General features: G+C 39.6%; 2 protein-coding genes across 2 annotated transcripts; one reads left to right on the top strand and one right to left on the bottom strand.

The window, feature by feature from the left end:
• Positions 1-5,730: 5,730 nt before the first annotated feature.
• On the bottom strand, positions 5,731-9,552 carry mettl18 (methyltransferase 18, RPL3 N3-histidine). Its single transcript, XM_084375264.1, has 2 exons — positions 9,283-9,552; positions 5,731-6,940 (listed from the first exon to the last, which is right to left on the bottom strand). The coding sequence occupies exons 1-2, from the start codon at positions 9,385-9,387 to the stop codon at positions 5,984-5,986; spliced, it is 1,062 nt and encodes a 353-aa protein (XP_084231390.1). The 5' UTR covers positions 9,388-9,552; the 3' UTR covers positions 5,731-5,983.
• A 223-nt stretch (positions 9,553-9,775) lies between these two features.
• Positions 9,776-16,375, top strand: zdhhc16a (zDHHC palmitoyltransferase 16a). The gene is made up of 11 exons (XM_084375257.1): positions 9,776-9,909; positions 11,204-11,461; positions 11,554-11,748; positions 11,857-11,945; positions 13,082-13,110; positions 13,234-13,367; positions 13,568-13,651; positions 13,741-13,826; positions 15,269-15,392; positions 15,545-15,615; positions 15,732-16,375. Exons 2-11 carry the CDS (start codon positions 11,228-11,230, stop codon positions 15,832-15,834), a joined length of 1,149 nt encoding a protein of 382 aa, XP_084231383.1. The 5' UTR covers positions 9,776-9,909; positions 11,204-11,227; the 3' UTR covers positions 15,835-16,375.
• The last annotated feature ends 1,293 nt before the right edge of the window (positions 16,376-17,668 follow it).

Here is a 17,668-nt window from a genome sequence, read left to right as displayed (position 1 = left end):
TTATGAGGGAAAAAACCCAACATGATAAGATGAGGAACTTGAGTTTGTTTTTTTTATGATAACCTCACTGATAAGAGATAATGAAGGTGCTTTCATAATACTGAATGTGATAAGAGAGAAATGGTAGCATAGTGTTTCATCACCCGACAGGTTTCCGGCTGTGCAAAGATAATTCAGTCATCAGAGTGTCATTCTTCATACAACTATTCTTGCCGCCATGATTTTCTCAAGCGATATTTCTATTATACCTCACCCTCCTCATGCACGATAGCAGCCAACCTTTTCTGCATGTTACCCCCAAACAATATACTCAGCCATAACTGGAGCCCTGAGGCCAGGAACTTCAACTATGGACCCTCTCTTTTAATGCTGTTACATTAATTTGGGAGATGGCTGCAGTCCCAGAACAGGAAGGAGGGCTTTGCCACCTAAAACAGGTGCTTTCTAGGGGGAGATTGGAGAGGGTGTAAAGTCCTGTCATGGAGCTAACAGAGGTTGTCTGAAAGGCCCTGTGTACAGTACATGGCGCATCTAAGAATAACTTTGAAACACTTCAGGTTCCTCAAATTAGCTGCTTTAAACCAGTGATGGTTAATGAGCGTGTCTTCCCCTATTACAAGTCTTTATAACAACATGTTGTTTAGTTTTTTCATACTTCAGTAGTGTCAGCTGGAAATTTTATTTGATTCCCATGATATTTTAATTGAAAAGGATGTTGGCTATCCCACATAATCATATCGTTTATGGCTCATTTAGCTGACTGCCTTCAGCCATACTCGAGATTTTATGGAACTAGAGTTGAGATAAGACCAGAAAAAAAGAGGTCCACGTGTGTGGGCTAAGTAAGTGTGTGGTGGCCATTTTACTTCTGAAAATCCTTTTTCCTCGTATGCTGTCACTATTTCTTGCGAAATGTACGACGTAGATGTTACAGTGTTTTAAAAGTCAAGCAAAATGTGATGAGAGTAAATAAATTACAGAGGAAAATAGTTCAGATTGATCCACTTTATTAACAACATGCAATATAACATCAGCTTTGAAAAAAATATGATCAATAATTTTAATGTTTATTTTACTCATAAATGCAAATGCGCTGCTTCTTCATCATTTGAAGAAAGGTAACAATTTATATAACATTCAAATAACAGTAATCCACAAATGAATGTAAACCTCACATGCAGTACTTCACTCTGATGGTCATTATTCCCGCTCTTTGTTGCCGTGCAATAACGCTGACAAACTAGTACCATGCCAAAAGAACTGAGCCCATAGACGACACCTGAAGACGCCACCATCTATGGAATTCAGTTCTCATAGCAGAACACTCCTCAAGATCTCTTACGCTGGAGCCACTTGATGCCCGAACGGCTTAATCATTTGACACGACACATACTTCATCATTCATTCTCTTTTCAACCCCGTTTCAGAATTAATAAATAAAACCAAAGTAAATCCCCTTATAACAAATAGAACAACCTGAAAACTTAAGACTGTAACAATAAAAGCAGGTTTAGGGTAGAACATGTTGAGCAGCATGTTGAGATGAAGTCACGACCTTCCCCATTTCTCAAGAAAAGCAGGGTGATGATGAGCTGATAGCGACAGCTCTACCTCTTTTCATTGGAAGATTGAGCAACAGGTCATTGCAGTGGCAACCGCAGTCGATCTTAAACAGTGATGAATCATAGTTGGCATTTGCATTGTGTGCTGGTACAATGTGCAATTTTAATACATCTACTTTTTCATAAACCGGCAACAGAGACATTGAGAGGCATTTTATGCGAGAGAAATAAAACCAAAGTGGAAACAAACCTCTGAAGTGAAGTTATGATTGAATGGATCCAATGCTGTGGTTAGGCAGAGCCTTATGAAGCGTTTCAGGGTCTTCAGAGGAAACCATCTTCTTGACCTAACTATTCCTGGAAATGCTTCACAGCCACTGAAATGAAAGTCTGTCTACCAGGCTCATGCGAGCACTGAATCAGACCATGGTGATAGTGCACTGGTCAAGGAATGAAATGACTCATCAGTTATGGCTGTACACTCCCAGGAAAAGAACTCTGGGACAATTTGATTACACACTATACAATTGGACGATGTATCTTTGAACCCTCCAAAGTAAGTAGCCTGTAACCGACGTACGTTGTGTTACAGGATCTCTTCCTTCATCTATTAAAAAACACCTCATCCAAGGCCTGCACTCAATATTGACAGTGACAGTAAAGTGAGATAGTTCCTCAATGTTATCTCAGTTCCTGTGGGTTATTCAGCAAGAGTGTACATTCTTTTAGGATACGTGTAATACAGTACAATGAACTTTGTGTGGAAGGCCACACCTGAACACGTTCAGGAAACTCCTATCTTTCCGGCAGTTGGACTGGGAAACAACCGGTTTTACAGCCTGTTGCTAGACATGAAATCTCTTAATAGGGCATGAACCAGATCTGAGACAAAGATCAGATCAGTCAACTTACACACATCACACATGCTTCATCTCAGGAAAATGTGGAAGTTGGTATTTCTTTTTCCGACGAAGTCTACTGTAACTGTTTAAAAATGTCACAACTTGAAAGATGTTGAAAGACTGTAGCTTGTGGTTTTACGCATGTCCGACAATTTTAGATGAAATGTGTCCAGTATTTTCTCTAATTTGATCATAATTTGACCAGTCTCCTACCAAAATACTTACCCCAGACATTCACCGAAAATGTCCATCCTCCAGATCTTGGGTATATCAGAAACACATCTCCTCATGAAGGCCTCTCGCAGAGTGAAACTTTAAACACACCTCGGCGGTCCCATCTCACCAAAAAGATGTTTTAAAAGCGTTGTATAGGCAGCTAGTCTTTCCAAACTGAATGATCATAAAATGACCATCCCTCCCCAGTTCACCTGCACGTCCTGCTCGCTCTCCCACGTCCTCCAAGTTCCAAGGAAGGATACGGCATACTGTGTGACATTCAGAGCAAAGAAACCTTAAATACCACCACCTTTCACATCACCCATCAGTCTCCCTCCCTCCTCTCTATCTGTGTCTTATACCCTCCCTCCGTTCGGTAAGCCTGACAGTCACTTCCCAGTAAGAAGGAAACAGTGGGAGTGAACAGCACGCCCCCTCACAGTGAATCAACACATAATAGTTTCTGAGGAAAACCATCTGACTGGCCCTGCCCCCTGTTCCCATAAAGTAAGCAGGGGAAAGGCTGTGTCTACTCGAGGAACCAGGAATTCCCCCATAGGCCATGAACAGCTGTCGAGATGAGAGACGATGACGAAGCTGACACACTGGAAGTTTGCTGGCCGGACGTAATGCAAACAGAAACCGTGTTTGGTGTTTTGTGAGAGTGAAATAGTGTTTAACACCGTATGTTTACATAATAAGTGAATGGAAATTCTGTCCACACACTGTGGGGGTTGATATGCACAATCATGTTTGAGCTGGTGACACCAGGTTTCCTAGAAAAGTGTTTTGCTCTTTGCTAAATATTTTTTATCAGCATACTTGCGTCATGGGTGTGTTTAGGATGAGATTGATTCTTGTGAATATTTGTGTAGCTGCAGTCATTTATTCAGGTGAGGTCTGATAGGGGAGGATTCAACAAGGCAGCCCTCATAAAATAACTTTGTTTGCTCTCCGGTCATAGTCAAACATGACGGGGATGTGATACTGTGTTCAATCAGGTGAGCATGACAGGAGTGGGTCAGCAGGCTAAAAACCACCGTTTTAAAAAAGACTAATATTCACATTTTCATTGTTCCGTCATCATGTACAAAAACCTTTATTTCCTCATACTCTTCAACTAGTCACCTCACGTAACAGAAACTAGTCTGGATTTCAAAAATACTTCCTCAGAAAAAGCCCTGTCAGGTTATTTCAACTCGTTTCCTTGATCTAGACAAAAAGGGGAATCCACACGCTGTCGGGAAAACATTCAGCACAGTTCCCTTCTTGTACTTGGATGCGAATCTTGTAAATATTTCCTGGATGTATACACTCATTATAATGTGTCATGCCTTTGTTTTGCAATGGAGCACACCCAGATCATGCATTGGCTTAAACTGAAGGTGAAAACCCACTGAATCCACGAGGAGCCATTACTAGAATAGGAGGTACAGAGACCCCATAGAGTCCCAGCATTGATGTGCAGTGACTCTAGACTCCACTTTCAAACTACATCCTTGGGCTGGTGGGATAAGTTGCAATTGACATTTTGCGCCGGACTTCAGAAACAAGCCTGGCTTTCATGCTGCTGTTTGAACACTGGGGAAATCACTCGCAAAAGGTCACTGAGCCCATTTCCTTTTCTTTCCTCCCCATGTATCTAAAGACCTGGAAGAGCCCCTTTCAACTGCACTTCACTTACTGGCAGACATATTCAAATTTCTATATAGGAAGTGAGAAAAGGTGTAGGTGACCAAAGAGCGCATAGGAGATGAGACAGCATATTTTACTACAGCTCTTCCTTGTTTTACCACCAACATACAACTTAAAAGCCTCATATAGAAAACTGAAAGGACATCCTGATGTAATGGCCGGTTCCATATGGCTTTAAATATCACAATATCTTTAAGACTATATCGTAATTCATAATATATATCTGCATATTTTAAATATCCTCAAAGCAAACAAATATCTCGCAGAAAAGCATCGGTAATGTGGATGTGGTTACCTCTTTATTCGATGGCCGGCTGCCATAACAATAGATTAGTGGTTCATCATTTATAATATATGAAATACACTACTTAAAATGAGTTAGGGACATTGGGATATGGGTGCATATGTGCGTGTGCATGAAAATGCAATAAAAGTCAAATGAAATGTGTCAAAACACAAGATAAAAGTTCAGGTATGTCACAGAACAAACTATCAAGTGTAATAGTAACATTCATTAGTGTATGTTTGACATTTTTCCATTTAATGAAATGTTTTCACCACTGAGGCAATGTGATTGTGGGTTATCTATATATAAATAAAACTGATTTGCTGTCATTGATGTTCAATGCAAAACCTGAGCCGACTACATTAGGAGCTGAAAGAACAGATAAAGTTCTACTCGGGGCTCCGGGGTGCGGCTGTTTTGGTCGCACACGTGCCCCAACACATCTGTTAGGTGCAACATTTTTAATTGATCACACTGATGTGCCCAGTATTCAGCAGGTCAGATTAAATACATTTATAGAAATATATATAAAGCCTATAAACATGTTCAAAGAGTTATTTGAGTTTGATTTATTTGTTTGTCACTTTTTAATGTAATGCTATGATGTAAATAAAAAAAGACCTTTATCTGTAACTTATTCCTGTTTACAATCATTTACATAATGTGTTAAAAAAAATCTAATACAATTTTGAATATTATTACGTGCAACCAGCGTGTAAAAAGTAAGTCTGGAGCCCTGCTATTAAAAAGTCATAATATCAATTTGGATAGAATTTCTTTTGCATTTTTAAATTGTTTTTATTTTTAATTAAATACATTTTCTCAAACTTGTATTTTGATACAATTGATAAGCAAGTAATTGTATTATGAAACTTTTCAATGTATATGTGCCCATCTGTGATTTAATTGATTCATAATAAAATCAATTAAAAAATACATTAAATACAAAATACATTTATACTTAAATTCTTAACGCGATCAATAGTTGGTTGATGAATCATTAACATCCTCAGTGGATATAATGACTAAGTGGGTAAAGGGAAGTCTTAGAAGAAGTACAGCAGTCCGGTAAGTTCTGAAAGTTACGTCACTTTACTGTAATGCAGCCTTTAAAACCAGGAAAAGACACACGCCATAATCACAATATCCAAACTCTAAGACAATACATAATCTCATATCATTCTAACAAGATAATATGGATATATTGCTCAGCAGTACCTGATATTTTTATTTGCATTAAACTGTGAAGTGATCACCATTATTTTTGAAAGACTCCCTGACAGTTATAACATAAATAAAGCTGTATTAAATCCAAGACTGCTTTACTGATTCAAGTGTCCTTTGTCATTTTTAAAACGCAGTACTACCACATGTCTCTGAAGTCCGTCTTCCCCGTCCCACAGGTGATCCAAAGAGAAAACACCCCTCTGCTCCACAAATGTCTCAAAGAGGTGCAGCCCGCCTCCTACACCAAAGTAGTGGGATTTGGTGGCAAGGTAGACCAGTCCACCTGGAGCCAGCAGCTTGTGGAGGGTCTCATGTAGCGTGGGGTAGTATGCAGTGTTGTAGATAGTCTCTGAGGTGAATATAATGTCATACTTGGGTTGTGGCTTCTCCTTTTTAACCAAAGCAAGAAATGTGCTCCAGTCACCAGAGAAAAAACGACACTTGGCAAGCAATGGCTGCTGGGAGGGGTCGACAGCTTTCTTCTTAGTTGGTGGGCTGCCATCTTTTACCTCCTGTTTTTCTTTCACCTTCATTTCACAAACCCCTTTGCCCTTCCCTTCTTTGTAATCTTCACCGTCTACGTCATCATCCTCTTGGCAGTTTAGCATTACATTTGGCACTGTGAGCTGTTCAATAACTGTACTGTTGTAATCTTGGAAGTGGATCAGCCTTGCTCCTCTCTTCAGGGCCAATATTCCCAACAGTCCTGCACCGCAGCCCAAATCCAAAACCGCCTTTCCCCCCAAAGTCTCTCCCTCTTTCTCAATCAGCTCCAGAAGGTCGTAAGTGCACTCCCACACCTTCAGCCCTCCCTCATAGACGCCAGAGATGAGATCAGACCTCTGCTTGGCAGTACTGGAGAGAATTTCCTCCCCGTCGTCTCTCTCCGAGGCCGTCTTTTCAAAAACTGTCTCGTTGAGAAAATGAAGAGGAGGAAGAGTTCCTATGGTAACCGTTTCAGCGACAGCATCCATGAGGGAGAACTGTGGGTCAGATAGTGGAGGGTGCTCTTTAGCCTCTTTTACTGGCTCTGCTGGTGAGGTCTTCTCAATCTGAAAAGCAAAAAGCAGTATGCATGGCTAGGGAACAGATGTGTACACTCAGCTATGTATGTGTCTGACATGACAACGAGAGACCAACACATGTTTTAAGTTGACATAATCATGGCTTGAGGCACATTTACCCACACAGATAAGGATCAGCAATACACACCATCCTGGTTTTTTTTTGAACGTGTGAAAGTAGAGGCAAGTACTTGTAGCATTAAACAGTCTGACTGAAGAGATCCTGCTGGTTTTAGGTTTTCATAGGAATTTCCTACAAATTGTGGGTGACAGAAGAATGATGTGTCGGAGTTTGTAAGCGTTTTCATAAGAAACTCAGAACACTGTTGATGTTTTATAAAAAAAAAATTAAAAAAAGCTGCCACTGAACACAGTTCTTTTCTTTAACTGAGTTTTAATTCTTACCAACCAATATAACAAGTGTTTGTGGTGAAACAAAGCTTTTAGAGCATTAATAATTACATTGAAAATGGGTTCAAACTAGGTCACAACTTCATTTCAGTTAACATGTCTCATGTTCCATCTGCTGAGGAAATTAATGTTGTGAGGTCAAATGAAGACACTCTCTTCTTATAGGATCCTTCTTTTTAATATAAAAATGTGTTTCACTAAATGTTAATTGGTTTACAGTGGTGCTATAGACCATCTACATCTATTTATTAGTCGCTTATTAGTCCAGTGTGTAGGATTTAGTGTCATGTAGTGATGAGATTGCAGATTGCAACCAACTGAACACACCTTATCTCGCCCCCTGTTATGGTGGGAAAAAATAAAAATAAATAAGTGGGACAGGCCCTCTCTAGAGCCCGTGTTTTGTTTGTCCGATCTGGGGTACTGTAGAAATAAGGTGGTGCGACATGGCGGACGCTGTGGAAGAGAACCCACTTCCTCTGTCGACATAAAAGGCTCAATCTAAGCTAAAGAAAACACGCCGATTTTTAGCTTCAAGTGATTATACACTAAAAGAATACATAATTCTGAATATTACTCTCCATTACTGTCCCTAAATCCACCTAAAATCATACAGACTGAACCTTTAATGTTCTCACCTCTATAAAATGTGCTCTACTAACCGACTGTTTTACTGGCTGATGACTGTACTGTAGACACGAGACTGTTACCAATCAGACATGTAATTCGCTGTGTGACTTAAACACTTCAAATAATATCATGTGTGGACTAACAGTGTATTTTAAAACGCCTGGTGAGTTTTTTTTTTGGATGCCTCGAAACTTTGGTGTCTGACAATAACAGCAGATTCAGCCCACTACCAGTGTGAACCTGTATGATTTCATTTCTGTATGAAACGTTCTATTGACATGCCCCCGCCCTGTGACGTCAAAGTTCGTGGGCAATGAGAAAGTCAACCCACACTGTCCGGTGGATGCACACCTCACCGAAGAATTTATATTTCACTTTGTGATGGAATTGCTCATGCAGTGGAAATGACTCAATTAAATAGTCTCCATATTTGTGTGTGCCTCTGCAATGATGAGGGGGTGTGTCCCTGCCCTTTTGTGTGTTTGTGCTCAAGTCAAAGGGCTTTTTGAAAAAATATATACACAATGTTCCCTGTATCAATACTTAAAGACGATAGGTCTACCTTTACTTATACTTAGATAAATCTTAAAATCAATACTATTCTATCCTTTAATTTATTAAAAACTATAGCCTGTATAATGGCATATCTAAAAAGAAAGGCATTCACCATTTTGATTGGTAAACACCACATTAAGGCTCCCTACACTGCTTTAATTAACTTGTTTAGGAAGTATTTTTCTCACATAGGGATGCTTTAATCTAAACACCAGCCAGTCCAAAAATTGTATCCAATCATGTCTAAGATTTTTTTAAATTTAGAATGAATTTGACAGAATTTAATTAATTAATTTATTTGGTCATCTCAATGGATTTTGTGTTACATTTTTAGGTAACTTGTTTAACAAACTGGGTCATTATCCCCTTCAATCTAGATTTAATTATGTACATAATGATTAAGTGATAAAGAACATGAAGTACAGTAGTGGTGTACGTGTAAGTGGACCTTGATATAAGATATGTTTTAATAGTGACAATTATTTATGTTATGTCCTGATTTGTTTTCTTATATACATCTTTACTTTTCTTTACCTTTTTGTATGCATGTAGATGTGAATGCAATGTTGACGGTGTACAGTAATAAATGTGTGCACATGTGTACACCAAAGAAAGACAGGTCAAAGCCGACCATGTGCTCTATCGAAGGACCTGTTCGAGTCCAAGTCAAAGTTCTTCGAGTTCTCTGACTGAACTTAACCAACAACACATTTGAGTTAGCTCACGTTACTTACAGCTTTAGCAGCATAGTCTTTCTTGCTGTTTTGCAACTCATTTCCATCCACGTTGTCCGTGTGGGTTGTTTGACCTGGAACGTCGAAGTTAAAACAAAACGACATGATGACTGACAACGCTGCAGACGGCTAGCTTGAGTTTGAAAGGTTTGGTGTCCCCGTTAACTACAGGCTTCACATGGCGAGCAAACTAGCGTGCGAGTGTAGCTTAGCAGAGCCGCTGCGTGTAAAAACTACAAGTCCCAGAACTCTGAGGACCTTGGTGCCCATTTGTTATTTTTCTATTTATAACGTAAAGCAACAGCAACACGTCAATTTAAGTGACATTAGGTTTAGAGGGATATAACATTTAAAACAAGTAGGCACATAACTGTAAATATCTCGACAAACTATCTACGTATGAAATGTTGTACTTACTTCCTGACTCACATTACCATGATGCCTTTCGCCGCCATTCTGACGCGTGCGCACTACATCTGGATCAGGATTTAGATCTGTTAACTGTCACAGAAGGTCCCTGATCCTGCTCCTCTCCGTTGATATGTGGCAATAATCCCGTTTTTGCCTCCCTTTTGAAAATGTCGACGAGAGGGGAGATTTCGGCAGTGTTCCTGCCTTCATAGAACAGTGAGTATTCCCTAAAATAAATCTGAAGTGTGTATAAAAATGAAAACGCAGCACACCGCGTCGGGGTTTTGAATAGGAAAACACTGTGTGACATCCAAACAAAAGGGATTTGGGAGCGTTAGGACACCGTGGCACTGCCCACAGCTCTGTGTGGTGTGGACAAATGTAATGTTGGGGGCTCTCTTGAGGCGACAGCTCAGCTAATTTGCCTCGTAATGGTCTTTAAATAGCCTGACATTACCTGATGGAGTGAAGCTGAATGCTGCTGCTGCTGCTGCTGCCATAAGTCAGTACCACACCAGACCACTGCCCCTGTCACTTCAGGTAAAAGCCTCCACCCTGACGCCACCCCGTCTGGAATGCAGCAAAGCAAGGCTTGGTCTTGGGCATACCTGTGTCTAGTTTAGCAGCCAGCCCTTTTCACACCCCATTTTTCTATTTTATGACCAACGGATGCGCAGGTTTGCTATTCTACACCTTTAAACTGCAGCACGACAGATGCAGCTATAGTGTCAGTGTCACAGACTGATGTGAGGAGTTATATAAACAACTTATCTGTTAAAAACAACAAGCTGACTGGCTCTAGATCCACCGTTGGGTAAGTGTCTGGATGAGAGTGGCAATGATTAGTCGATCAACAGAAAATGAAGTTGCAACTATTCTGATAATCGATTAATTGCTTAACTCAATTTCAAGCTAAAATTGCAAAGATTGTCAGTTTACAGTTTCCTATTCGGAAGAACATGCTGCTTTTCTGTGTCTTATGTGACATTTTTGACTATTTTTTTTTTTTACACTTTTTTAATTGCATAAATATTTAACAGATTGTGTGGTAATGAAAATCATTATTAGTTGCAGCCCTACACTGAATTATGTGAATAATGTTCCATGTCCTTTTTTGTTGATTGTTGGGTCAGAAAATGGTGAAAAGTGTTGATCAGTGTTTTCCAAAGCCTAAGATGACATTTCAGCAAATGTCTTGTTCTGTCCGCAACCCAAAGACATGCTGTCACAGAGGAGTAAATAAAGCAGAAGATTTTCACACTTAAGAAGTTGGACTCCAGATTCTTTTTGACCTCTTTTTACTTAAATAAAAAATTACTCTGACCAATTAATAGATTATCAGAAGTGTTGGCGATGAATTAAATAGTTCACAACTAAATGAAATAATTGTCTCAGGTCATTCCACCATGCATTTAAAGTTATCAAGACAGGGCTATGTTTTTTTTACTTCAACTTGACATAAGGCTGTGAGGGTCTATTGTTGTTCATTATCATGTAATTTTCTTCAAAGGTGTGTGCATATCACAGATGCAGGATGCGGTGGTGTCCCAACTCAGTGCTCCACCTGCTGCGCTGTGTGCGGTTACGGCCATGCATCAAGAGAGGAAGGAGCAGACTTCCCATGTGGATGAGGGAATTGTGGGCCTACATGAGCGTGGTGGTGCAGTCACTTTGCTTTAACTCCCTCACGGACTCGGATGTGGTTTTCGACTCGGTCTTTGAACCGGTGTTTTGGACTGTGGATTATATTACTCGCTGGTTTGGCACGGTGAGTGTGTGTTTGTACGTGTGGTTTTATTAGTCACACAAGTTTTTAAGTTTTTTCTCTGAAAAAATGTCTCCTCTGTCTTTGTGCGGCAGGTCTTTGTTTGTCTGGTGGTGATACTGACCAGCTCCATCCTGGCGATATGCTACATCGTCCTACTGCCTCTGGTCCTCAATACATACTCCCCTGCATGGATTGCTTGGCACATTTGTTATGGACATTGGAACCTCGTCATGATCGTTTTCCATTACTACAAGGCCACCAAGACTTCCCCTGGGTATCCACCTACAGTAAGACATCGACTATGCTTTTCTGCAGAACCATAAATGGCTTTACTAGTCCGGGCTTGGATTAAACTTACATTTTAAAATCTAACAAAAACGTCTTCTTTCATTTAGGAAAAAAATGACATGCCATTTGTGGCAGTCTGCAAGAAGTGCATCATGCCCAAACCAGCAAGAACACACCACTGTGGTATCTGTAACAGGTGAGTCAGAGCAGTATTTCCTCATTTCTGTATTTCCTTAGATGACTGGTTTGTCTTTGGGGTACATCTGCCACTTGTGGTAAAAAAGAAAAAAAAAACCTACTGTTGTTGAATTTCAAACTTCCAAACTTTTGCAAGAGGTAATGACGAATGGCAAAGGGGCTGCTGCTTAACAAAAGAAATTCTGAGGATTACTTTTACTAATTAGCTGGTTAATTTGACCGAACACTCTGTAACTGCTGCCCCTCTGCAGATGAAGGCAGATGATTATATTAGAGAAGTGACAATTATTTTATGCTAATTTCAAATAGCTCAATATCCACAAAAAAACATAAAAAAAACCCATCACTGACTAAAAAAATGTCTTGATTGACCAATATCCTACTTACTGCTTAAAGGGACAGTTCACCCCCAATTAAAAAATACAGATTTTTCCTCATACTGTAGTGCTATCTATCCATCTATTGTTTTTGTTTGAGCATCGAGGCACTGACGGTAAAGATGTCTGCCTTCTCTCCAATATAATGAAAAAATAAATACAATTTTTTGAAAAACTCAACATTAATGTCTCTTCTACTGAACTACACCCGCCAACCATATCACCGTGCAGGGTTAGGAAAGAAGTGTTCATCTAATCATCAATTAGAGGCTCGGGCTCATGACAACACAGAATGTAAACATTAACGCTGTCCTCCTTGGCTGAGCTGTAACATTTGCTGACTTAGTCGGCTTAGTTAACTAGCTTGTCAACCATCAGTCGATGCATGCTTCCTTCTGCACACCATGGTTGGTGGCTGTAGTTCAGTAGAAAGAAAATAGTTCCTGCGCACAACAAGGTCTGTGCATTATCTTGAGTAACCGCATCATGATTTCTGCAGAGAGGCATTGCTGTTGAGTTTTTTTGAATGTATATTTTTGGTGCTTTGAGCACTACAAGCTGAGTGCCATCTACATTATATTCAAGAGAAGGCGGACTTCTCTACAGCTGATGTCTCAAAAACTCAGCAACTCACATCAAAACAATGTATTTTGATGAATAGCACCACAAGTAATACAGGAGCCAACCTGTTTTTGTCTAGGCTTGCAAAGTTGTCTGTCAAAGTATCAGACTGATTTTTTTTTTTCTTCCATTGCAGGTGCATTCTGAAAATGGACCATCATTGTCGTATCCTTTGTGCCAACATGATTTCAGATATTGTTTGTACCATCAGAAATGACATGATGTAAAAAAAAATAACATAACAAACTACGAAGAGATGCTTCTTTTTCCTCAACATCAGCACCTCAGCCTGGTTGAATAACTGTGTGGGTCACTTTAATCACCGCTACTTCTTCTCCTTCTGCCTCTTCATGACCTTGGGCTGTGTCTACTGTAGCGTCAGCGGCAGAAACCTGTTCCTAGATGCGTACAATGCCCTTGAGGTGAGATTCTCAGACTTACATTGTTGGAAAGCTGTTGCTAATCTGCTTGGTGTTTGTGTCCTAGTATGCTTGTTAGGTTTTGACCCTCCCTTTTCCTTCATGCCTGGTGTCTTTCTCTGTGGGGCTTAACTGTTCCTGACTGACACTGCCTTGTTTCTGTCTTTTACACTCGGGTTTGTGTACGCGGGCTGTTCCATTAGCGCTTTAAGCATTTGGACACGGAGAAGCCAGGCGTACCGGTGACAGGGATGGGAGTACTAATAGGGCTTCTCCCCCCGGGCCAGGTACAGTTTCAAACATTAACACACGATAACATGATTAAGCTTCTGTGATCTTTTTTATCTGTTAGTTATGCAATATGTGCTCTTTTTAGACCAACTATCAGACACCTGCACCTCCGTACACCTTTAGGGATAAGATGATTCACAAGAGCATCATCTACATGTGGGTGCTAACCAGGTAAGAAATGCATGTTCCCACCTGTTATACGTAGGACCATGCCAAGCAATCCAAAGCAGGGTTTTTTTTGTAGCATGTTCATACTTGGAAATTGGTAAAATTAAGTATACTCAAAGATATCAGTATGCATCCTAAATCTGCTTAATTTTTGAGTGTGCTGTTGATGGACACTATTCAGAATTTGTAACGTTTTTAAGTTTTGGACAGCATTTAATCACCTTCACCAAGGAGGTTATGTTTACACCAGTGTCTATTGGTTGGTTGGTCCACAGTATTACACAAGAACTACTGAAAGGTTTGAATGAAAGTTCCAGAATAGACCACATTAACTTTTGCGAAATCGGGCATTTTTCAACATTTTCGTTGAAGAAAAAAATCAGCCGGTGGCTGGTATCCATGAGTGAGAGACTGTTGGGGCTTGGCGGAGGTATGCGCTCAACAAAGTGCCATTCTAGTTTTGACTGCTATGTTTTTCAAAGTTATGAATAAGCTTGAATTTAGACATGAAGCTGCATGTAATCTGATAAATTGCCTTCAGTGATGTCACTCAGTGGGTAAGTTGCATTGTGGCTAATGTAGGCACCAGGTTTTGAAAACCTGGTCTAGCATTGCACTCCCATAACTCAAAAAAAAAAAAATAGAAATATCGCATTTTTTTATTCCACACATTCTTCTTCCTTTTTTAAATCTGGCACCTACATTACCCATGATGCAACCTAGCCACTGAGTGACATCAGCGCAGGTAATTTATCGGATTACATGCAGCTTCCTCTGGAGCCACAAAAGGTTTTATTCTACTTTGTTCACAAATGCAGTAGTACACCTCGCAAGACCTGTAAACACACTTTAATGTGTAAAACTGGTTGAGAGAGATGGAGTTACCCTTTAAATTATCATGGTCAAAACAAACAGACAAAGTTAATGACCTGCTGGTAAAATAAACAAAATTACTGTGGCTGTGGATATAATGGAATTCTGTTTTTTTATTTATAGTAACAATTTATAAGTGAAGGCTTTGAGAATCTGGGCATTTATTTGGTTTAGCTACCTTTTTAAAGTGCTATAAAGGTGCTTCCTTCCTTTTAAAATGGTGCACAAACCTTGACTACTGTCTCACAAAGCAATGCACAAAGAAACCAAGGAGCTTGTGGATGGTGGCTAAACTGCTCCAGGGAGAGGAAACTAATAAAACTATATGTTTGTTTTAGCTTCCTTCTTGTCGAGTATGACTGACAGAGGTATTCACAATCTGATCAAGAGAAGTCTTTTATCATTTCCTGTCGGTAAAAAAATTAAGCGCACTGATGTATTCCATACCAACCCCAAACAAAGTGATCTATAAATTACACAGCGGTTGCTGTCAGTATATGTAGAAGAATGGGGATCGGTGTCTTTTATTTTCTTGGCAGCAGATCAAATAAAAAAACATTTTGTTCTTTTAGTACTGTGGGAGTGGCTCTGGGAGCTCTGACTCTTTGGCACGCAGTTCTCATATCCAGAGGAGAGACCAGCATAGAAAGACACATCAACTGCAAAGAAACACAGCGGCTGGCCAAACGAGGAAGGGTAAGGATGTTAAATGTTTCAAATGTTTAAATAATTAATGGGGTGGTAATTTAAGGGAGATCATTTAATATAAGACACAACCCTCAATTAAATAACAGTGACCTTTAATTGTTTTTAATTGCTTCTTTTTTCTTCCTTAAACGTTCCACCAGGTATACAGAAACCCTTATCACTACGGCAGGCTGAATAACTGGAAAGTCTTCTTAGGCGTGGAGAAGAGAAGGTGTGTTTGTCCGATGTCTGTTATGATTTTCTGTTCAGGCACCCATGTGTCATATATGATCAATGCTGCCATGTATTTCTCTGTAATTCCTGTTTTGCTTTATCATCTCTCTTTAGTCACTGGCTGACACGTGTTCTCCTTCCCTCTGGACACACCCCACACAGTGATGGTTTGACGTGGGACTTCTTCCCAGTTAAAAAGGACTTAATGCCTGTATGACACACTCTATTTAGGCATATCTGTCGCCTAGTTACAGCAGTCTCCAACCCACTCTGGTTGGCTTAAAGGATCCAAGCGTGGTGGCTGCATACAGCTGAAAAATGGGGTCATGTCGACCTCAAATACCTCAAAAACGTGCTGCTGTGGCATCGCTCATGGCTCAACAGTCTACATTTTTGGATGGTTTTGTTCTCTACTGGGTTTTACTTTGAATCACAAACGGGTCTTGCTCGAATCTGAGCTAATGATGGGTTTGATATTTTTTTATAAGCCACATGAACTGACTGACATATTATTGGACTGAAGTACCTTTTAGAATAAGTTTTTTTAAACGCAAACTATCTGCTTGTTCTACACAAGCAACAAAAAAAGAAACAAAGAATTGTTCCTCCCAAGACCTCCACCTCCCAGAATCCAGTCCAATATTATCATCTGAAACAAACTTTAAAGGAAAACTACAGAAAGTTGATAATGTTATTATTTATCTGAATTTTGTACCTGTTAAGTTAATAAATCTTTATAAATTGCTTTATTAAAATGGTCTCACTGAGTGGTCACTTATTACTAAAGATGTTCATTCACTGGTTTTACCCATGCACAGACTCCTTTGAAACATCAAACTTCTTAAAAGGTTTAAATATCATGATATTCGTTTTATTAATTATTTATTTTTGCCCATGCAGGATTACTTTACCATACTGAGCAGCTCCAGTGTTATGTCACAGTGCTGCTTACGCAGACAGACATGCTGCTAGTAGCGAAGGATTAATTGAGATGTGACCAGATTTGATCTGCAGATTCATATGAATATATTACATCATAAAAACAAGCAGCTACAGTAGTGGAAATGCATCGAGATAAAAGCAAAAAACGAGCATGAGGAGATATGAAAGGTTTCCCTCCACTTGGAGTAAAATCTCACTAATCAATGACAAATATTTAACAGTTTGCATTTAATGCTTTGATTAGCAGATAATTAAAAAATGATGTTGATCTTGTCAGTTAAAGAGCAAGAGAAAGAGTTTGTCAGATAAAGACTGAAGAGATTAAAGGATGATAACAGATTTCTGCCCTCACTCATTCGCCCAGCCACTGCTCATCAGATCCTCCCACTGTGTCTGACACAGACACACACACACTCACACTCTCACACAGACCTGTCAACATTCAGTCTTCCAGCAGATGTCAATGCTCAATGTGTGGGTTTAGTCAGACGCTTTGCAGTATGTTGAGAGAATATGAATAATTGACCAAAAGTTGACTAAAAAAACAATAGAATCCTGCGTTTTTGAAATAATTTTAGCAATTCAGTTTATATTAGAGTATTAAAACTGCATAGTAAAAATTAATTTTGACCATTTCCAGTTGGTATGTTGATGTGTTGCACTCCACAGTTAATAGTTTTTCTCAATTTCTTTTACCAGCAAGTGTTGTTGTGATTGAATAAGCAGTCATTCAGAGGGACATGCTAGGGTGAATACTTATACATACATTTATAATGGACAAAGCAATGCATAATGTGTATGGTGCAAATATGTCCATAGGTCACTGTTGTCATGAGGACCAGGATCAAATTTAGCAAGTTCAGTTGGCTGCAGATGGTAGCAAAGTATTCAACCACACACACTTTGGCAACTGAAGCAGTTATTATTATTGTGAGGTGTTTCTGTTTTTACCTTAACTTGCATATACTATAAACGCACACAGACATATCAATTGGTAAGCCAATGAAGTTACTAGTTAAGCCTGTAGTTTGCCAAGACTAAATGGATGGGATCTACTTGTTGCCAGACAGGGAGACAACATAATCCAATATACATTTAAACTTCAGAGT

Source organism: Pagrus pagrus (assembly GCF_965226575.1).
Source record: "Pagrus pagrus genome assembly, chromosome: 15".
In the NCBI taxonomy this organism is placed as follows: Eukaryota; Metazoa; Chordata; class Actinopteri; order Spariformes; family Sparidae; genus Pagrus; species Pagrus pagrus.
This window is presented reverse-complemented; position numbering and strand designations above follow the sequence as displayed.